The sequence below is a fragment of the Oryctolagus cuniculus genome, chromosome 9, assembly GCF_964237555.1.
Source record: "Oryctolagus cuniculus chromosome 9, mOryCun1.1, whole genome shotgun sequence".
Taxonomy (NCBI): Eukaryota; Metazoa; Chordata; class Mammalia; order Lagomorpha; family Leporidae; genus Oryctolagus; species Oryctolagus cuniculus.
Window position 1 is genome coordinate 110,519,985 of NC_091440.1, and position 22,429 is coordinate 110,542,413.

At 51.9% G+C, this 22,429-nt stretch overlaps 1 protein-coding gene across 2 annotated transcripts; it reads left to right on the forward strand.

The window, feature by feature from the left end:
- The first annotated feature begins 5,008 nt into the window (after positions 1 to 5,008).
- Positions 5,009 to 19,957, forward strand: GPRC5A (G protein-coupled receptor class C group 5 member A). 2 transcript variants are annotated; one of them, XM_002712648.5, is made up of 4 exons: positions 5,009 to 5,582; positions 15,469 to 16,397; positions 18,748 to 18,806; positions 19,039 to 19,957. In XM_002712648.5, exons 2-4 carry the CDS (start codon positions 15,485 to 15,487, stop codon positions 19,129 to 19,131), a joined length of 1,065 nt encoding a protein of 354 aa, XP_002712694.1. In that variant the 5' UTR covers positions 5,009 to 5,582; positions 15,469 to 15,484; the 3' UTR covers positions 19,132 to 19,957. The 2 variants fall into 2 exon arrangements, with proteins under 2 accessions (XP_002712694.1, XP_051706232.1); XM_051850272.2 differs by having other exon boundaries at positions 5,461 to 5,582; positions 15,407 to 16,397.
- Positions 19,958 to 22,429: the final 2,472 nt, after the last annotated feature.

Sequence of the window (22,429 nt, forward strand, 5' to 3'; positions counted from 1 at the left end):
TAAATAAGGATTTATTTATTCCTCTGAAAGGCAGAGTTACAGAGAGAGAAAGATCTTCCATCCACTGGTTCACTTCCCAAATGGGCCAGGCCAAAGCCAGGAGCCAGAAGCCAGGGGCCAGGAGCTTCATCTGGGACTCCCATGTGGGTGGCAGGGGCCCAAGCACCTGGACCATCTTTGCTGCTTTCCCAGGTCATTAGCAAAGAGCCGGAAGTGGATCAGCCGGGACTTGAACCAGTGTCCATATGGGATGCTGGCATTGCAGGCAGCGGCTTGAACCGCTCTGTGCCCCTGAACAACATAGGAAAACACAGGGGTGTTTGGGTGACAAGAGTGAGGGAGAGGCTGACGAAGGTGAGATGCTGGAAGATGATTTTGTCAGCTGCACAGTTTGTCTTTTATGTGCAGGCTCAAGAGGCTGCTACTTGCCTCTAGGGCCACACACTCAGGAGTGAGCCAGTGAACATCACTGCAGAGTCCTCCGTGCTAGACGTATTTGCACTTGATGCTCCCACAGCCCTGTGAACTGAGTATTGTGAAGTCCCGCTTTGTAGAAGAGGAAGTAGATCCTGGAGCTGTTGGGTGGGACTCAGGCCAGTTTTTCATAATTCTGAGGCTCAAGTTCGTTCCAATATACTGCCTCTAGGTCAGGCCAAAGGCTCTTATCTTTAATTGAGAGGCATAGAGAAAGAGACAGACAGACAGATGGAGAGACTGCAGTTTTCTGTAATGACTGGGGCTGAAGCCTGGAGCTTCAATTCAGGTCTCTCGCATGAGTGGCAGGGCAATCACTTGAGCCGTCACTGTTGCTTCCCAGGGTCTACGTTGGCAGGAAGCAGGAAGCAGGAATCAGTTGCTGGCTATGAAACTCAGGCACTCCAGTGTAGGATGTGGTCATCTTACCCGAGGCAGGCAAAAAGACTTTAAGCAGCAGGAAAGGAGAACAGACTGGCTTATAGGGCCTGCCCAAGAATGGATCTGGGATGACAAGGGTCCTGGGCTCCCTGTAGCCTCTCTGGCTTCTGGCTTCCCTCCCTGAGCTGAGTACAGCTTCAGAGGGAGGGAGAAGTCCAGGCAGAGCCACTGGTGCCTTGTTTTGTCCTGAGGAGCGGGAAGAGGAGAATCTAGCAGGTGCATTGGGTTTCATGTCACGGAACCAGTCTGGGCACTTGGTGGGTGCTGCAACCCAGCCCTGGGTCACAGGGAGGGTAACTGGTTTTGGCACAGAGGCTCTGGTTCATAACTTGCCTCACCTTGCAGACCCCAGCTGTGAACGCAATCTTAGAGTCAGCCCCAGTACAGGGGCGGGGGGGGGGGGGGGAGTGAGCTGTGACCGTGGCATTTCTAAAATAGTCCTATAAGGAGTGGCACAAGAGGGCAGAGCTGGTGGCTGGCCAGTGTGCTGATCGCAGGCGCAGGTGCCCTGCAGGCTGCATTCCCCAGCTTCAAGTGTCAGCTCTCACTTGACGCCGCCGTCCACGCCTTGCCTCTCCTCTCCCTTCCACCTGGCGGTGCGGTGGGGGCCACCTGCAGGTGAAGTGCTGGGGACTCCTGCCGTGTTCAGAGGGCTCTCTTGCACTTGTGACCTGCAGGCAAACACGGTCCACATTTCAGAGGTTTGGGAAGGCTGCCTAACAAAGTGCAGTAAACTGGGTTGAAACAACAGAAATCATTCTCTCACAGAAGGGAACCACCCCCTGCCCATGTCCCCACCTCTGGGGGCTGCATCAGTCCTTGGTGGACCTTGGTCTATGCATCTGATCCTTGCTTCTGATTCCCTGTGGCTCTCTTCTTTCTGTCTGTCTCTGCTGTGTTTGTATATGTCTGTGTCCTCTTCGTATCAAGACACCAGCTACTGGTTTTAGGGCCACCAGAGTGGCTCTTTCATCCCCTACATCTCATCGGGATGGTCCCCTGCTTCATGCTCTTGGGGACTGCAGACTCAGGCTGGCCTCTGTCTGCTCGTTCAGCTCTGTTTCTCATGGCCCACACTTTGTGCTCACACTTTCTGAGTGGGCAGGGCTTCACGAGGGGCCCATGCCTCAGCACTTTTGCAGGTTCTGCCCTCTCTGCCTGAAATGCCTTCCCTATGCCTCATCCCACTTCCCTTCTTCATCTGAAAAACTCTCCACCTCCTCCTTGGTGGGATCTAGCCTGAATTTTGCATGGAGTGCTGCCGGTGGCCTTTCTTGTGCGACCATCATCCTGTGTGATCCTCTGGTGTGACCTCTAGCACATGCATTGCTTTTGCTTCATTGCTGCCCAGCTGTCTGCCAGACCCTGCTCCTTAGGGGCAGCTTGGGTTCCTTAGGAGATTCTCCACGGCTGCTGATGACTGAACAAACAGGGAAATTCCCATCAGGGGACAGAGACCAAGCAGGGTCTGTGTCTTGCTTCTGTTACAGTCCCTGCAATGCCTGATGCGTAGCTGGCTCTCTAATGCTTCCTGTAGTATTTAGGGACCGACTAGAAGAGCCACTGTTAGGAACCTGGCAAGATACTTGCAGTTCCAACAGAGTCATGATCCGAGGAGGCAGACCCGCCCTGTGCATCAAGCGTTGTGGGGAATATAAGAGCAGGGAAAATATCCTGGTCGGTCTCCATCCTCTGCTGGGAATTTTCCTGTTTGTTCAGCCATTAGCAGCTGTGGATGATCTTTCCCCTAGGTGATTATGCTGGGGAATCGAAGCTGCCTCTAAGGAGCAGCATCTGGCAGACAGATGGACAGTAATGAAGCATTCTAAGTGCCTGGGTTTGAGTCCCAGTTCAGCTTCCAATTCCAGCTTCCTGCTGGTGCACACTCTGGGAGGCAGCAGGTGACAGCTCAAATACTTGGGGTCTTTGCCACTCACATAGAAGATGAGGGTTGAGTTTCCAACTCCTTGCTTTGACCTGGTCCATCCCTTGCTGTTGCAGACATTGGGTAGTGAACTGGCAGAGATAGAAGATTCATATTCTCTCTCTCTCTCTCACCATTCAAATAAATAAATAATAATAATAAAAAAAAACAAAATAAATTTAACATTTTAAACATAAGCCAGGGAACCCCCAAAGGGGTGAGACTGGGGTCTCTGACTCCCTCCCTGCTGTTTCTCCTGTTGATTTCCAAGGGCCCGCCACCTTGCTCTCTAACCCACTGTAGCAGGACTGGAGACCAGGGAACAAATGTCTCCACCTGTTGGCCACCCCACCCCTCTCACTGTCTCTCTCAGGGGCATTTCAAAATCACTGGGCTGTTGCACCCACCCCAGTCCCTCCCCTGCCTGGGCTCTTTGTGGACTCAGATCCTGGCTGGGACCAGAAGAGGTGCTCCAGGGCCCAGAGCTTAAGGCTGTGTGGCGCCTCCTGGAATTTTGTTCTTCAGGTGCCTTGTTGGTCCCATATTTGTGCTGGCCTGGGATGGAAGGAGAAAACAAGGTCTAAAGGAGGGTATAAGAGATAGGTGGACATCCATAGTCAATGGCAAAGTGATCCAAGACAGCACTCAGAACAAGCTTCTGTTCCCAGCTGCTCTCTCACATGCCTCTCTGGATGTGTCGGATGCACCATGAGAGAGCCGGGAGCCACTGCAAAGACACCACAGTCCTATTTGGTTTTCCCAAGCTCCCTGTCCTGGAAGGGTGGGTGCGACTTTCTCAGCTGTGACCTCAGACCTCAGACTTGACATCCTTTGCTTGATGTCATGAGCCTCGCCCCAGACGTGGTGACTCGCATCCTAACATGCCAGCACTCAGAGAGCCCTCAGACGTGAGTAGCCCTGTTCTGTCCAGCGAGGGAGCCACTAGCTGCACATTGCTTGAGAACATTTGTAATGTGGCTGCTGCTGTAGGTATAAGATACATGCTGGATTAAAAAATAAACTATTTATTGACTTTTATTTGTTTGAAAGGCAGAGAGACAGAGAAAAGTGTCCCATCTGCTAACTCGCTTCCCAAATACCCACGATATCCAAGACAGCCAGGCTGAAGCCATGAGCTCGGGGCTTAATCTGGGTGTCCCAAGTTGGGTGTCAAGGACCTAAATATTACAGCCATCACCTGCTGCCTCCCAGGATGCACGTTAGCAAGAAGCTGAAATCTGAAGGGGGGGGGGCTGGTGCTGTGGGTACTGAGTTAAACCTCCTGCTGCAGAGCTGGAATCCCATGTGAGCATATCTGAAAGCTGAGAGGGAGGGAGGGAGGGGGAGAGGGAAAGGGAGAGAGAGAGAGAGAGAGAGAAAGAGAGAGAGAGAGAGAGAGAGGAACCTCTGGTTCAGTTTCCAGATGCCTGCAACAGCCAGGGACCAGGAGCCTCCAACTCCATTCAGGTCCCCCACGTGGGTGGCAGGGATCCAGGCACCTGGGCTATCATGTGCTGTCTCTCAGATGTGCATCACCAGGAAGATAGGAGTCGAAATGGAGTCAGGATCGGAACCCTGGTCCTCTCAGGCAGGTGTCTCAATCAGCATGTTAAACCACTGGGCCAAAGGAGGGGGCCTGAGAGTCACATCAGAAAAAGCACAGGAGACTTAGGGTGGGGGAGAAGTGAGGAGAGCTGGGAGTCCTAGGCCTTCCCCTCTGGTTAGCGGCAGGTGCACTAGCCGCAGCCACCCTGAAAGCCGAGTCTCCCTTCCGCGGAGCCCCGGGGCAGAGAGCCCTGACAGTTCGGGGCAGACTCTCCAGGATTGTTTAACAAGTAAACAAAGCCAAGTTTCAGTGGGATCGGCTTGCTAATGCAGAAGGGTGGGCAGCGGCGGGCGGGGCGAATTCCTTGGGTTTTTGATTTTATCCGGCACCCCGGTTCCCCGCGGCCGGCGGCGTCAGGGCTTCAAGGGGAGGCTGTGAGGAAAGCGGAGACGGATCTCTCCAGCCCAGGGCAGCGCTAGGGCGGGTCTGGCCGCAGTTCTTTCCAGGGCACTCGCTGGGCTGACTGTGGACCCGGTGGCACTTGCCTTCCAGGCTGGGGAGGCCGGAGAGGGCGGCCACCTCCTTCTCCAGACGGGCTTCCCCTCCCGCAGGGCGGGGTGAGAGTGATGAAGAGAAAACCTCCGCAAGGCGGGAGGCTGGAGAAAGGCTGGCTCGGGCCCTGGGAACTCACGGGGGAGCTGGGCCCCTCTCTCTGGCCGGCGCTGGCGCTGGCCCTGGGGGGACCGGAGAGCCGGTGGAGAGGGAGGGGATGGCTTCCACCCTGAGGGGACAAGCCTGCGGCGCCGACGCGGAGCGAGCGTCCCCGCGACCCTTCTTTCGAGCCCCATGTCTGGCTGGGCCGCCCCAGGCCACGCAGGAGCGGACGAGCAGGGTGCTCCCCGCACCCGGTGTCGGGCATGACCCTGCTTCTGACGTCAGGAGATCCTGGGACTTTATTTCCACAACAGCGCGAAGCTTGGCGGAGTCGGAGTGGGCGTGTCCTCTGCTCGGGACCCTCCCCCGCCCCCGGCCGGTCCGCTCGGCCTCCTGGCGCGCGCGCTCCCGCCCCCGGCCGCAGCAGCCTTTATAACCGCCGGGCGCGGCAAGGGCGGCATCGCTGCTCCGCAGACTGCTCCAGCGTGCGCGACCCGAGTGCTCGCCGCCTAGTCAAGTTCACGACCAAAGCCCGGCGCCAGGGTGAGTTCGGCACCAGGAGTCCGGAGCGCGGCGAGCGCGGCGCGGGGACGGCGCGGGTGGGGGAGCAGAGAGGCCCCGAAGGACCGAACGCGGCTGGCTAGGGGCGGAACGGTCCGAGAAAGGAATTCCTCTACTTTAAGTCAACTCAGATTCCCAGATTCCCCTGGCGCCCTTTCTGGGCTTCCCAGGCTAAAATAAAGTCAGAGAGAAGAGCGTCAAGGTAACAGTTTCTGCTCGGACGTGAAGGAGGGCAGGTGGAATCCTACCCAGGCAGGGGGTGAGCGGTTTGGGGATCATTGTAAATGGGAAGAGAAAAAGGGGGAGAAAGGTGAAGTGAGCGGCCGGAGGAGGGAGATGGTGACAGCTGCTACGTCACCCAGACGCTGGAAAGTTCCCAGTATTTTGTCCTGGCACCCTCAGGGTGCCCTGCTGAATACCGGGAACTAAAAGTGCACCTGGCCTCCAACCCCTCTTCTGGCTGTGGGTGGGGGTCCGCTCGGCTGCGGCCCCTCCTCCGGGGGCCCCTGAGTTGCTCCCATGGTAGCAGCTCAGCGCTTCCACCAGCAACCAGACCGCGCTTGGGAGCTCCGTAAACTGTGCTTGCCTTGCTCTCTTAGACGCCCCCCGGGAAGGGCGAGCAGGTGGCCCGAGAGGGTCTGAGGACTTAACGTTCTCCGCAGCTTTGCGCCGCCGCGGAGCCTCCAGCAAAGACCACACCTGTCGCGGGGCTGGGCTGACACAGCCTCTGCCAGGGGCTCTGGGGCATTCTTTAGCCACTTCGGGTACTTCGGGGCTGGAGACCCGCGAGGGTTTGTGTGCCGCTGGGAACGGGGAAGGCTGGCAGGAGAGGCAGGGTGGGGCGAGGCGCTACCTGGGAGACAGAGTGGGCAGAGGAGCACGGCCGCGTGGTTTCCTGGAAAGGGTTCTCAGCCCTAAGTCCTGGCGCCTTGTTTTCTCCTCCAAGCTTAGCAGGACCACGAAGCCCCGGTCAGGCAAGGGCGTGTGCCGTGAGTTAGAAGCGGTCTAAGGGAGCCGGGAGCTCCTTTCCTGTGTTAGGATGCCAATCCCTCTGTCTATACACGCGCCTGTTCCCTTGGGAGTCCTCTATAGACCCTGCTTTTTTTTTCATATTCCACACCTGAGTGGCAATGTAAGGACAGCAGGATGTGATGAAGAATTTCGACTTTGATTTTATTCTTTTCATTCTGGGTCCATTGCTGTTTAAAAATGCACAGATTGACCTGAGGAAAGCATGTGGTATAGTCAACAGTAAACTAAAAAGTATTTTTGCTTGAGGGGTGTTTGACCTTCTGAGCGGTGCACTGTGTTTGTTTCTATTTTTCTCCGTTTTTATGGCTTTTTTGTTAGAATATGTACTCTTGTGCTTTTTTTTTGGAACTTCAGTTTTCTCTTTATACTCTAAAATATGCTCAGTTTTGGTAAATGTTCCATGGGCTCACAAAGTCTAAACTATGTAGTGACCCTTTATAGAAAATATCTCCTGATCGCTGATGTAGAAGATGTAAATTATATGATTAATAATGGAGATGTAGTGAGATATGAAGAATATTCCCATCAAAGTTTCCATAGAACATTTAGGAAATTTATCATATTGTTCATTGTGTGTATTTCACCTGCCAAGAATTGATAAGGAAGTATTAAAGTCTTCCATAACCATTGTATTTCTTTTAATTTCTCCTTGAACTGTGGTCGTTTTTGTTTTATATGTTTTAGTTGCTGTATTGTTGGTGGATCAAAGTTTATGATTTTTAATCTTCAGTGTGGAGTATCCCTAATTATTGTAAAGCAGGCTGGTTTTTTTTTTTTTTTTTTTTTTTGGCCTTAATCACAACTTTGTGTGATTAAATCTCAACTCCTGCTTGCTTCTTTTACTTGAGCAAGTTATTTAACTTTGCACCTGGCACACTTGTTAAATAAACATTGTTTATTAGCATTCCTTCTTTTGTATTTATTTTCATTTTTCCCTTCCTTTTGCCTTTTAACCTTGCCAGTCCCTTTGTTTTCAGTGAGGTTCTTACAGGTGTACTAGTTTTTAGTCTTTTCGAGAGGAGAGTTACGATCTACATATGTTGTGACCCAGTCACTTGCTGTTGTCCCCTAACTGTGGGTCATAGGTCTACTCGTCTCTTCCTCTGCCCCTTACGCAGCGCAGCGTAGGCTGTGTTTTCAGATCGGCTGGTTCACTGAGGAGGTGGAGGTGCCCTTCTCACGGCTTAGAGACATCAGCCTGCAAGGAGAGGTGAGAAGGCTGGCTCTGGACTTGGTGTATCCCACATGAATATGTTACCTTTACAGAACGGAGAGCTTTGAGATGGACCCATAGCGGACTTCACTCGATTCTCCTGGTTTATAAAACTTCCATTTGTTAGCGTTCTGGGCCTAACGGACTTGGAAACTTTAACTCAACATCTCAAGTTTCATTTTAAAAAGTGATTTCCAGCGTGTCATCCTATATTCAGGTTAATCTAAAGTCTACATAGTTTATTTAGAAGAAAAGGAAGATGGAGAACTCCTGGAGAACTACTTAGAAAGTGTCCACTTGGGAGCTTTGCTGTGGCACTCGCGTTGGTCTGCCTGAGCTGCTGCGAAGATTTCTTTTCTCCCAGTCACTGCATGCAAACTCCATTTAGTGATGTTGTTAAGATGTTATTCAGAAGGTGTTGCTGTGATGTGTCATTTTTACATCATCAGAACTAGGGTGGCAGTGGCAGGAACGGGTCAGAGATTCCCTGCGCACACTTTCCAGTTACAGTGAATCCTTCATCGAGGGCTGAGAAATGCTTGTGGGACTCCTCCCTTAGGAGAACCCAGCCTGGACAAAAATTACGAGGATTAGCATCAGCAGTATTCATCTTAAAAGTTTTTTCTCTCCCCATTACTCACACTTGCTAATAAATAACTAGCTTTGGCTAATTATCCAGCAGTTAGTCTAAGTCTGAAAAATCTGCGCAGCAGCCACAGGGCAGAGCACCTCGTAAGCAGAAGGCCAGTAAACAGAAGGCTTACTCTGTTTCCTTAAGGAGCTGTTATTAATGGGCGATGTATGCCGTACGTCCAGGAAACACTTGAAGGTCAAGAAATACTTAACTGTGAAAGCTATTGAAAGACCTGTAAGTTTAGAATGAGATGAAACTGGTATTAATAATATTTTTAAATTAAGTTTAACAATTTTTATTTGAAAGGCAGAGAGAGAGAGAGAGGGAGAGGGAGATCTTCATCCATCGGCTCACTCCTCAAGTGCCTGCAGTAGCCAGGCTGAAGCAGCGAGCCCAGAACTCAATCCATGACTCTCACATGGGTGGCAGGGACCTAAGCACTTGAACCATCATCTGATGCCCCCCAGGGTGAGCAGTAGAGAGAAGCTGGATGGGAACTGGAGCCAGGGCTCAAACCGGATACTCTGTTATAGGATGTAGGAATCCTAAGTGGCATCTCAACCACTGCGCCAAAACCTTCCCTTTAGTATTAATTTTAAAAACTCATGACGGAGGTTAGGTTTTGAGCCACATTTTGAAGTGGGTTAAGTAGACAGTGAATAGGAGGGGCAAAATCTTTCTGGTTGTGCTGAGGCAAAGACCATGGCTTTGAGTGAGAAGAGCCTGGGTGAACCCTGTTCTCTCCCAGGTAGAAAATGCGCCAGGAAGATTTGCCTTGTCAAGGTGGAGAGGGAGGGAGGGAGCAATAGGGGGAGCAGCTGGAGAAAAGTCTTGGTGCTCCAATTGAAGCTGCATCTGTGGTTAGAGACAAGAGTAACTAATACACTTTGTAAACAAAAATTATTTTTGTGTTTTTAAAAATCGTTTGTTTGAGAGAAAGCTCTTACTCCTGGTTTACCCCCCTAATACCTACAAAAGCCAAGACTGAACCAGGCTGGAGGACCCTGGAACTCAGTTGGGGTCTCCCACGTGGGTGCCAGGAACCTAATTATATGAGCCATACCTGGCGCTTCCCAGTGTCTGCATTAACTGGAAACCAGAGTCAGGAGCCAGAGCCCAGATACGGTGGTATGGGAAATTTCTGCCCCTAATGTGCTGTTTTGACAGCTCAATCGGAAGATCCCTTTCCAGGCTCCTCCGTCTGCTCCTGTGCAGCGCTGGACTCCCTTGTCCATTGTGCGTCCTTAGCTGCTCTGGGGAACAGCCCAGGCTTATTTCTTTTACAAACCCTGATGATTTCTTCTGAATATCTTTTGCTGCCTCCCACTCCGATGGCGCTGTGTTCCCATGCTTCTGTCTTTGGCTTCCTGTGCAATCTCATTCCCTCTGAAGGCTTCAGATGCCACCTCTAGGCCGATCTGTGCCTACAGGGAAACCTTCTGAGCATTGGCTGTGGGGGGCCCACCTGCAGAGGGAGTTGCAACTGCACAGCTAAAGCTGGAGGTCTGGCCTTTTAAAACATTATTATTAATTTATTAGAAAGCTGGAGTCGGGGGTGGAGCCAGGGCTTGAACCCAGGCATTCCCATAAGGGATGTGGGCATCCCAAGCAGTGTGGTGTCTTAACCGCTGTGCAAGATGCCTGCCCCTGAGTCTGGCTTTTAAGAGTTACATAATTTCAGGCAAGACATTTCATTTCCCTGTGCCTCAGTTTCCTCAACTGTAAAAAGGGTATAATCATGGGATGCTGTGAGGATTAAATGAAACAATATAAAGCTCAGGTCAACCTCCGGGAGGGCTCAGTGCTTGGGTCCCTTAGATTCAGCAAAGCCGCGTAGAGGGCCACTGTGTTCCACGTATCTTCCATGTTTCCTGCACACTGTGACTCCCTTGTTGCGTGTCAGGGCGGCTGTGCTAGGCCTCCCAAGAGCACCAGCACACGTTTTGGTCTATGTGATTTGTACACTGAGTGTGGTACCTGACACCACTGCCATGTTTGCCGAGTGACAGGAAGGTTGACTCCAGGTGGTTTGGAGACCTCTCAGTGAGCCGAGCTTAATGATAGGATGGATTCCATGGACAGAGGTTGAGGAAGGGAGAAAAGCTTGGCAGCTCACGATAGTGACTTAGAAATGAAGGACTGAGTTCTGATTATGACTACCTGAAAGGGAATATTCTTCCTGTGTGACATTGGATATGTCTCTTTCACCTCTCCAAGAGTCTTTTCACTTATACATGGACTGTGGGAATATTAAATGAGATAATATACATAAACACATGTAGGTGAGAGAATGCAAATAAAGATCTTTAACCCTCACCCCCACCTCCCCGCCAGAGTGCTTGCCTTAGTATGTGGTAATAGTTGTCATTTTTATTCATGGTTATGTCATGACTATTTTGTTACTACTGATTGAATGTAGCCATTGGAGAATAAACAGTTAAAATGTTGGAAAATCATGATTTTGCAGGGCTGACATGTTGTGAAGGCTCAGCTTCAGTAACTGTGTCACTTGTTCGGTGTCATTCCCAGGTCAGTCTGAGGATTCAGGTCCTGTCATTGTTTTTAGATGCTAGAATAAGGTAACTCTCATTCAGAGGAAGACCAGACCCAGTTCTAGCAAGGTCCTGGCCCCGGGTAGCGCATTCTCAGACCCTCTGAGAAGGGCCACACAGAGCCAGTATGGGCAGCCTTCCAGGCCGGGTGTAAGCACTTGGACATTTGCTGCACCATTCTGGGGGTCTGAGGAGTCTCAGGTTGGAAACCATTCGCCAGGAGACGGACCACAGGTTGGCGTGTGTCTTTGTGTGCCAGTCAGCACTGTCAGTCAAGGCCACATCCAGGGTCAGTCCTGCCCCAGTACCCTGCAGCTCTGCCCCTCAAGTGAGCATCCCCTGGTTTCCCATCTCTTGACCTGTGCTCAGCCCCCTCAGCCTGTCCTCCAGCTCTGCTTTGGGGTCTGCTTAGGGGGTAGTGGCACCTCGTCTTTTAATGGTAAGAAATGGGACAGGAAGGCGAGGGAGAGAGATCTGGACATTGTGTTCACGGAGCTCCCAGAGGGATGAACTGCAGAGCTGGGCGTGGGGCCCAGCCCCTCATTTTCTGGAAGAGACAACAGAGGTTTGGGAGATGACGGGACTTGACCTCATGCATGGCGGCTTGGGAAACCTCTTTGTCCTACAGGGGAGGAGTAACAGACGGTTTGGAATTGAACCCAATACGTGACTCCCTCCTTCCCTGCCTCCCTTTCTCCTCTGCCTCCTTTTCTTCCTTCCCCTCACCTTCTCCTCAATTCTCTCTCTCTCTCTCTCTCTCTCTCTCTCTCTCTCTCTCTCTTTCTTTCTTTCTTTTCTTATTTTATCTTTTTTTTTTTAAAATGCCTGGCTTATCCTAAAAAGGGTTTAAGGCAGCTTCAAGTGATTGCGGTTTCTCAGAACCCCACCCTCCTCCAGGCATCTTCCTGGACCATTTTTCCATACAGACTTGCCTGTTAATGACTATGGTGAACTGATTTTTCTATGAGTAAATTCAAAGAATTTGTAACTTTTTACTTGGTGTTGAGCAATTCTTATCAGACTGGAGAAGAGGAGGAAGAGTAGAGATTATTGGAGTTGAATTAGAATGATGATTCTGACAGTCACCTAGATAAAAAAAACATTTACTAAGAAGGTCTTTTAAAGGACACTTGGGAGAGAATTGGGAAATACCTTAGCTGCATATTTGATACTTAAGGATTATTAATTTTAAAGAGTAGTTAAATTTTTTGATTTTTTTAAAGATTTATTTATCTGAAAGGAATAGTAAAAGGGAGAGATTGAGATCTTCATCCACTGGTTCACTCCCCAAATGGTCGCAACAACCAGTGGTGGGCCAGGCCTAAGTTAGGAGCCTGGAACTTCATCTAGATCTCCTATGTGAGTGGCAGCAGCCAAGTACTTGGGCCATCTTCTGCTGCTTTCCCAGGCACATTAGCAGGGCACTGGATTAGAAGTGGAGCAGTCAGAACTCACACCGGCACTCATCTAAGATGCCGATGTTGCAGGTGACAGGTTAACACGCTATGCCGTGATGCCAGCCCTGAGTTTTGATTTTTAAAAAAGGAGACAAACTAAAGTATTTATGGACAAAAGTATGCGATGTCTGAGATTTGCTTGAAAATAACCTAATGAGTGGAGTGAGGAATTAGATGAAGCAAAATTGGTCATATAGTAACATTTTTGAAACCAAGTGATGGTTATATGGGCCTCCATTATAAAATTTTCTATAGCAAGAACTTGACTGGTCAGCCACAGCGGTGGAAGTAGCCATTTTCAGGGAGAGGCAGGGAGGGCGAGAGAGAGAGTACAAGATTTCCTGCCAGATACCACCCGGATGATTAATCTCAGAGGGCGTGGAGAAGTGAAATAACTGTGGTGCGATGACGGGCGGGCAGTGCACAGGGCCTGCGTGCCTTCCCTTCTCGCCGCCTTAGAACGGGACAGGTTCTTCCTCCTACACACTCAGTGGCACAGCCAAGGCAGGGCCGTCCCCACCTCCCTTTCTCACGGTCCCCCACTGGAGAGTGGACAATTGTCACCACAGCTGATCAGGCTGTGGGTACTTGCATTTCGGGAGCTGCTTTCTCTGAATGTCCTCTGCCTGCCTTTTTCCTCCTGTTTTTTGTTCTGCCCCCACCCTGCAGACAGGGGAGGTGACCCTCTCTTTGCTTGTGGTAGGGAAAACTGTGGTGTGCTGTCCAGCAGCGTAGCGTACACAGGCATCAGATCCACAGTGAGGGAGGGTGTAGGGAGGCTGTGGCGGTGCTGGCAGCTTCCTGCTGTACCATCCAGTACCTAGACGCATGATTGGCATACAGCCATGCTCAGTAAATATTTGTTGCGTGAGTGACTATAACATATGCAGTGAAGTGTGGACAGCCAACTTTCACCAACATCAGGAAGATAGATATAAACTATACTTTTAAAATTATCCTTTAAAATAATTTTTATTTATTTAGTTGAAGGGCGGGGGGAGGGAGAGAGAGAGAGAGAGAGAAAGAGAAAAAGAGAGAAAGATCTTCCATCCACTGGTTCACTCCCCAGATGACCGCAATGGCCGGAGCTGCGCCGATCTGAAGCCAGGAGCCAGGAGCGTTTTCTGGGTCTCCCATGCAGATGCAGCGGCCCAAGAACTTGGGCCGTCTTCCACTACTTTCCCAGGCCATAGCAGAGAGCTGGGTCAGAAGAAGAGCAGCCAGGACTCGAACTGGCGCCCATATGGGATGCCGGCACTGCAGGCGGTGGCCTTACCCGCTATGCCCCAGCGCTGGCCCCTGCCTGCCTTGCAATTTGAAGAGACAGGATGGAAAGAAAAGGGAGAGAATTCTTTTTTCCTTTGGGTAATCCCGGGACCCTGCAGTGGTTGCTACTTTTCAGGAGTGGCTGAAGGTATCTCATCCGTTAGCATTTGTGGGTTTATTTTGCTGTAAGAGAATAGGCAGGAGTCAGCTGGGGCCTCGTACCTTTTCCTGCTTCCCGGCCCCAGCCCTCCTTACTCAGATTCCTTGCAGCACGTCTGTCTCCACATTTGGACCAGTGGAGACTGAGGGGGCTCCAGCAGCCCTCCCCTTGCCGGAATGCTGGCTCCTTCCCACAGGGGTCTCCTTTCAAGTCCATTCAGAACTTTCCACCCTTGATGATCAATGTTCTTGGGAAAAGAAAAGTTAAAAAAAAAAAAAGAGAGAGAGAAAACAAGAATCCATGCATACAGAGCATATGATCAAACAAAAGGAGTAGTGCCATAAGCAGCAGAAGCAGTCATAAGCAGTAAAATGTAGGGTTTATTGAGAAACTGTTAGGACTGAGTTGTGTTTAGCTATGCTGAACTTCAGATCTTACCTGACATTGGCTTTGGAATTTCAGAGCTATCTGTTTTGAGAAAACATAGAAGCTCCTTTCTCTTTTCCAGTTTCCCAACTTGTCTTCTCACTTGTGCCCCAAATCCTTAGGATTTAGATTTCCTGGGAGTCAGGCAGACAGCTGGGTGTAAAACTCACATGGAGGTTGGGGAAGTGGAGCTAGAAACCCTTTGCCTGAGTGATTACGAACACTTATACGGGAAGTATGCTGCTGCGCATCCTGTAGACTCCTGATTCTTCTGAATGGACAAGTGGATTATCTATCACCTGGGAGCTCCTATGTTCCTGGGAGTGCAATTAGAGCCACAAAGGGTCATTTATGAGGGAAGGGTGAGAGAGAGAGAGAGAGAGATCTCATTTGGTTTACTCCCCAAATGCTTGCGATGGTCAGGATTGGGCTGAGGCTGGAGCTGGGAGCTGGAACCTCAATCCATGTCTCCCATGTGAGTGGCAGGAACCCAATTTCTTGGGCCATCACTCCTCCTAGGGGGTCTGCTCATGCAGGGAGCTGGAGGCAGGTAGTGAACCCAAGGACCCTGATATGCAGGCAAACACCTGCTCCCAATGTTTGTTCTTCTGTAGAAAAATCTGCAGTTTAGGTAACTCCTCATCCATGAGAGAATGGGATGCTTATAAACAATACCTGAAACACAGCCAAAGGTGGGAAATCTTTGAGACTGATAAACTATGATCCACGTGTTAACTCCAAGTCTGACTACCTCCCTGCTTGCTGAGTCCTGAGACAACACAAGGGAAGTTAGGAAAAGTAACCTGGAAGGCTGTTTGTAATCTGTGTTTCAAAATTTTGGGGGAAAAAAAAAAATCCCTTCAGAGAGCTGGGTTCCCTGGCTTCAAGGTCAAGATGAAGATGGTTACATCGGGCAGAGAAGCATTGAGGTCTGTTCCTTGCCTTCATCAGTCTTTAGGATTTGCCAGAGAGGCAGGGAAAAGTTAGCTGCATCTAATGTAGCACGTTCAAGGGCAACAACATCCTAGCTGAACACATGCAATGTTCCCCCTAATCTTTTTTTTAGTCCCGTACGTGTCTGAGTGTGTTGAGAGACTCACCACCCTTCCCAACTCTGCTTTTATTCAGCACCAGAACGTCGACCATGGCCCCTAAGGGTTGCCGCTCAGACCTGGACCCCAGGTACTACCTGCTCTGTGACATTAACGCGGCCTGGGGCATCATCCTGGAGGCGCTGGCTGCCATTGGGGCTGTGGGCTCAGTGGTCTTCATGTTTGCTCTCCTGATCCTCATCTGCAAGGTGCAAGATTCCAACAGGCGGAAGATGCTCCCGACCCAGTTCCTCTTCCTCATCGGTGTGCTAGGGCTCTTCGGCCTGACCTTCGCCTTCATCATCAGGCTGGACGGGGCCACGGGGCCCACGCGCTTCTTCCTCTTCGGCATCCTCTTCTCCGTCTGCTTCTCTTGCCTCCTGGTTCACGCATTCAACCTGACGCAGCTTGTCCGTGGGAGGAAGTCCCTCTCCCTGCTGGTGACCCTGGGCCTGGCTGTGGGCTTCAGCCTGGTGCAGGACGTCATCGCCATTGAGTACGTCGTCCTCACCATGAACAGGACCAACGTCGATGTCTTCTCCCAGCTCCCTGCTCCTCGTCGCAATGAAGACTTTGTCCTGCTGCTCATCTATGTCCTCCTGCTGATGGCGCTGACCTTCCTCATGTCCTCCTGCACCTTCTGCGGGCCCTTCGCTGGCTGGAAGATACACGGGGCCCACATCTACCTCGCCACACTCCTGTCCATTGCCATCTGGGTGGCGTGGATCACCCTGCTCTTGATTCCTACTCCGGGCCCCGCGTGGGATGACACCATCCTCAGCACCGCCTTGGTGGCCAATGGCTGGGTTTTCCTGTTTGTTTATGTGGGTCCTGAGTTTTGGCTGCTCACCAATCAGCGCAACCCCACGGATTATCCAATCGAGGACGCCTTTTGTAAACCTCAACACTTGAAGCAGAGCTACGGTATGGAGAACAGAGCCTTCTCTCAGGACGAAATGACTCAAGGTACACGGTCTGGTGTGGGGAGAAGCCTGTGGAAAGGTTGGGGAGGGATGGGCTTTCAGCGTAGCTATGCAGATACGAATTAGGATACCCACGTCCCACGTTGGAGTGCCTGGGTTTGGTGCCCACCTCTGGCTCCAGCTTCCTGCTAACTGCTGACCCAGAAAGGCAATTCCGATGGCTCAAGTGAGTTTCTGTCACCCACGTGAGAGACCCGGGTTGAGTTCTGGCTCCTGGCTTCAGTCTTGTCTCAGACTTAGCTATTGTGGGCATTTGGGGAGTGAACCACAAATGGGCACACACACACACACACACACACACAGACTCTCCCTGTCTCTCTTATTCTGTCTGTCTCTAAAGTAGATAAAAATTTATTTAAAAAAAGATAGGGGAGGGGCCAGTGTTATTTATTTAAAAAAAGATAGTGGAGGGGCAGAGTTACAGAGAGAGAGAGAATGAGAGAGAGAGAGCTTTGATCCTCTGGTTCACTCCCCACATGGCTGCAGTGGCCGGGGCCAGGTGCAGGGGCCCAAGGACTTGGACCATCTTCTCCTGCTCTCTCAGGCACGTTAGCAGGGAGCTGGATCAGAAGTGGAACAGCCAGGACTGGAATGGGCGCTCACATGGGATGCTAGCGTTGCGGGTGGCAGCTTAGCCTGCGGGTGGTCTTGTGAGAAAGCGGCTAAAGTGACACCCAGTGACTTCCTTTGCCCATGGGGTCTATTCATGGAGCCCCAGAGTTTACCTGGGTCTTTGCGTCTTTGAGTCTAATCGGTGGGGAAATGGTTTCTGAACAGGAGTGAGGGATCTCCAAGGCCAGGTCTTGGCTCACATGATAAAGAAGTCTTCCCTCGGAGGCCAGCCTGGGATGCAGAGCCTCCTGGGGCTTCTCGCTGCAGCTGTGGCCTCTCCTGTGTGCCCGGGAGCCTGGGAGGGGGGTGAGAGGGTGGCTTCTATGCCCAGCCCCTTCTCCCCGCTCCCAGGGCTGCACTCTGTCCCCTCCCTCCTGGACTCCCCACGGTTCCCTGGCGATTTCGTCCTTCCTGCTGCCCACTTCAGGAGCTTCCTCTTCCTGAGGGGCTTTGCTGCTCCCTTGCCACGCTCCCCACCCAGCGCAGCAGCCCAGAGCCTTCCACACCACAGGAGCCTCCTCCCAGTGCTTGCAAATCCCTGCGCTCGCCTGCCTCCGCCTCGGAGAGGTCCCGCTGCTCCTGCCCTCTGCCTGCCCTTGTCCAGAGTCATGCATTCTGCGGGCTTGGGGATCGCTCTGCTCTGTGCATCTGTAGAACTCTGAAATGTTCCCATCCGAGTCCGTCTCCTTCGGTAGTGCTCTGTGTCCCCGTCATGGCTTCCTTATTCTCCGAGGTCAGCGATCGATTGTTCTGGTTCATCCTTACATTCCTCATAATGCCTTACACATGGAAGTATTGATCGAGTGAACGGGGCAGGTGACTTTGGGGGGGCGGGGAGATAAAAGAATTGCTTTAAATTGTGTTTGTGATGATTACGTGTTGTCCTTCTCAACTGTAAAACCTCCGATTCTCCCAAAAGACACAGAAACCAATTCTCGTAAATTCTGTCCTTTCTAAAAGAAAATGATACATATATAATAAGCATATAGATTTATTTATATAAAATGTAGTTTTTCCTCATCAGACAGTTAAGAAGGTGGGCAAATACCCCCTGAGATCCCGTCTAGCACATCTCTCACCAGATCTACACCTGAAAAGACATTTTAAAAATGTTATTTATTTATTTGACTTATTGAAAGGCAGAGGGACAGAGAAAGAGAGACAGACAGACAGCGCTTCCATCCACTGGTTCTCTCCCTAAATGCTTGCAACAGAAGAGGGCTGGGCGAGGCCAAAGCCAGCCGCTGGGGATCTCAATCCAGGTCTCCCTCGTGGGAGGCAGGGACTCGGGTACTTGAGCCACCACTGCTGCCTCCCAGGGTGCGAATTAGCAGGCAGCCAGAACTGGGAAGTGAAGCCAGGACTCAAACACAGGCCGTCTGCTAATGGGATACCAGTGTCCCGCGTGCCCGTGCCACACACCCTGTCTTTTAAATGACTTTTCCAAATGTGTTTTTGAAGTGCTCCGGAGATGAGGTGGGGCCCCTGCTGTAAGCTTGGAAAGCGGTTTCCAAAGCCCTTCCTGTTAGTTTTTCATTGATTCAACCAATTCTGAGCTTATTCTGTGCCTGGCCCGGGGCTCAAGCACATGCTGTGTCTCCCTACAAGGACTGGCAGTCTGCGCCGAAACAGACGTGAGGGCACACTCTGAGAAGTTCTGCGGCGGGCTGCCGGCAGGCGGGGGCCTCAGTGCTTCAGTTTCTCCCCTTGCTCTGTTTCAGGTCTTGGAGAGATAGGGGATACTCTCTATGCCCCCTACGCCACCCATTTCCAGCTCCAGGTAATTGCTGTCTTCTTCCTGTTGGTCTGTGGCATTCGCAGTCTGGGGTGGGGTGGGGTGGGGTGGAGTGGGGGGCCCGGCTGTGCTTGAGGAACTGGCCAGGATTCCGACGTCCCCAGGTCGCCTCACGGGGTTAGGGAGGACCTGGGGGAGGCCTGTGGAGAAGCGGGCAGGACGTCCGAGAGAGGCCGGGACAGGCGAGGCTTTCATGATGTTCTCGTCTCCTTTTCAGAATCAGCCTCCCCAGAAGGATTTCTCCATCCCTCGCGCCCAGGCCCGGGCCAGCCCTTACAACGGCTATGAAGGAAGGAAAGAGGGCAGCTAACCTGCTTGTCCAGAGCGGGGTGAACACAGCTAGGCCGCCAACCCCACTGGGAGTTCGCCGCGACGCGGGCTCCACGCCGAGTCTCCCGGGAAACCTGCACCGGACGTAACAGGAGCCGCCGGCCTGGCGCCCGCCTCAACCACTCTGCTTGCACGCTGGAGCGCCAGGCCTCAGCAGCCTTCCTCCCACACTTAGGATTCTTTCTCCAAGCGCGAGTCTCAGGCTGCCCCGGGTTAGGTGCCTGCTGGTCCTGTCCCTTCCCTGTGACCGGAGGCGTGGTCCTCGGCCCCCAGGACTGGCCTGTCCAGCTGCGGGGGCGGCTTCCGTGGGAATCGTTCGGCCCAGAGCAGAACTGGAATCAGCAGAACCAGCGAAGGCCTGCCCGCCTGGATCTCCCCTGGCAGCCGCCGCCCTGGCCTGCTTCTCCCCCGACTCCTCGCCTAGGAGCAGGGGCTGAGGCCACCCTGGGCGGACTCACCTCCGTGGCGCTGCCTCTCAGAGGGCTCAACAGCTCCCCGAGCACTCGGCGGGGCACCTTCTGGAACCATCCCCGCGCTTGGTGTCAGCCCCGGGGCCTCCACACCCCCTGTGCTTGGTTTCCTGGACCCCCCCAGCACGGAGGGAGCATCTGTACGCTGCTGTTGCTGGCAGTTCCAGGCACTGATGCGCTCCACTCCCCTGCGCCCCAGCCTCTGTAAATAGATCACCCTGTACTCACCGCCTGTGCGCTGTAAGCGGGCATTGTCGACAGGGGGCAGTGTTTGTTGTATAATAAGTTATTCATCTGCATATTCAATAAAGGTGCAGTGGTGACTCTTTTTTAAAACGTTTATCTTTTATTTTCATTTTATTTGAAAGGCAGAGAGAGTCAGATCTTTCATCTTCTGGTTTACTTCCCAAGTGCCTACAACAACCAGGACTGGGCCAGGCCGACACCCGGAGTTGGGAACTCAATCCAGGTGTCCTAACTGGGAAGCAGGGACCCACACACTTGAACTGTCACCTGCTGTCCACCAAGGTGCATGCTAGCAGGAAGCTGGGATAGGAAGAGGGGCTGGGATTCCCATCCAGGCACTCTGATGTGGGATGCAGGGGTCCCAAGCAGTGGCTGAACCACCACACCCAGTGCCTTTCCCTTTGGTGGCCGCTCTGACCGCTGCAGCAGAAGTACAGGTGGTGGTGGACCCCAAGACTCCCCTGTTGGGCTTCATGTTGGAGCCGAAGTTCAAGGTTCGATTCCCCGAGTTTGTACATGACCTCTCCCATGTGTCTCCTTCTCCTCCTTAAATCTAAGATATGCTCCTTTGCCCCAAGTCTGGAAGCCACTCAAGGAGAGAGAGCGAGACAGCCAGGAGGGGCAGGCATCCTGGGGTTCTGCTGTCAGATGGCAGAGGAGTGGCAACTTTGGAATGGGGTTCAGAAACCCAAGACAGGGAGGAGACTGCAAAGCCAGGTGCGTGTTTCACCGAGGTTTAGTGCTGGGAGTGGACAAGTCCTGGTCGCTTCTTTGACAGAACTGGCTCACAATATCCCAGTAAGGACGTGGTAAGTGGCAATCCAAGACAGCTCTGTGGGGCACAGCACAGGGCTCTCTGGTGAAGGGAAAAGGAAATCCCCACAGAGAGTGAATGACATTTTTTAAAAGATTTATTTATTTGAAAGGCAGAGTTACAGAGAGGTCTTCCATCTGCTGGTTCACTCCCCAGATGGCTGCAACACGCGGAGCTGCACCGATCCAAAGCCAGGAGTTTCTTCCTGGTCTCCCACATGGGTGCAGTGGCCCAAAGAGTTGGACCATCTTCTACTGCTTTCCCAGGCCATAGCAGAGAGCTGGATTGGAAGTGGAGCAGCCGGGACTCGAACTGGTGCCCATATGGGATGCTGGGACTGTAGGCACCAGCTTTACCCGCTACGCCACAGCGCCGGCCCGTGAATGACATTTGTAAATGGGTAACTAAGTTGGGGAGTTACTCCCTAAGAGCCTGGACTTCATCCAAGTAAGGAAAAAACCTGGGAGTGGCCGAGACGAGCTGAGGGTGGAGGTGCGTTAACAAACTGCAGGCGTTAACGTGCCACAAAGGTTTGGTTGATGAACTTTGCCCTAACACTAGTTTTGTATTGAAAAGGGAGTGACAAGCAATGACATGGATCCTTCTCAACTGTTCTAGTCTTTTACAAGAGGCCATGACCCCGTGAGGTTTGTTAGGAGGAGAAAACATCTGGCTTATTTTATATCTGTCAGAGTGCAGGGAACACACCATTCCCTACAAATGCACATCTCCTTCTCTTTCCTTCTCTGGCCTTCATCCTAAAACCAAGCCAAGAGGGTGGTGGTGGTGGTGGTGGTGGTTGTGTATGAGCAAAAGATGAAACTGCAAAAGGTTCTGGATCTTTCTTTTTTAAAAAAGTTTTTATCTATTTGAAAGGCAGGACAATAGAAAGAAAAAGAGAAATAGAGAGGGAGTGACAGAGCGAGATGTATTATCTGCTTGCTGGTTCACCCCCCTGAATGGCCCCAACAGCCAGTTTTGGGCCAGGTCAAAGCCAGGAACCAGGAACCCCATTTGGGTCTCTCAGATGGGTGTCAGGGACCCAAGTACCCAGGCCACCTTTCGCTGCCTTCCCAGGTATGTGAGCAGGAAGCTGGATCGGAAACAGCAAGGTCAGACTAAACCTGTGCTCCGATACGGGATGCCGGCACCATGGGAGCGGCTTAACCCACTGTCCACAACACCGGCCACAGGGTCTTCTTAACAGGCAGGAAAGTCTGCCTGACCTTTGTATCCACATGGCTGCCCCTCTACAAAACTGGAGAGCAGGGTGGGCCTTTGGTCCAGTGGTTAGATGCTGCTTGGGATGCCTGTGTGCATATCAGAGTGCTTGGTTTGAGTCCTGGCTCTGCCCCCACTTCCAGTTCCTTGATAAGGAGCATTCTGGAAGGGAGCAGGTGATGGCTCAAATCGTTGGGTCCCTGAAACCTACCCGGGAGACCTGGATTGATTTCCCAGCTCCTGCCTTTACAGCCCAGCCATGGCTGTTGTGGGCATTTGGGGGAGTTAACTAGTGGATGGGAGATCTTTGTCTACCTCTCTAATAAATAAAAAAAAATTTTTTTTTAAATCCCCAAACTTAATAGGATCTGGGAATGGCAGCCATCCCTGGGAACGTATTTTCTTTCTAAGAAAAAAAGTGGTCAGTGAGACTGAGCAAGTGGGCTGTGGCCTCAGTGAATTCTCCAGAAGCACTTGTCACCGCCCTTGGCTGTCAGCTCATCTCCAGGTCTCACGTCTTCTGCACA

Coding starts and splice junctions, on each gene's coding strand:
- GPRC5A (XM_002712648.5), top strand. CDS start 15,485: ATGGCCCCTAAGGGTTGCCGCTCAGACCTGGACCCCAGGTACTACCTG. Junction 16,398..18,747: donor TCAGGACGAAATGACTCAAG/GTACACGGTCTG, acceptor GCTCTGTTTCAG/GTCTTGGAGAGATAGGGGAT. Junction 18,807..19,038: donor CCACCCATTTCCAGCTCCAG/GTAATTGCTGTC, acceptor TCTCCTTTTCAG/AATCAGCCTCCCCAGAAGGA.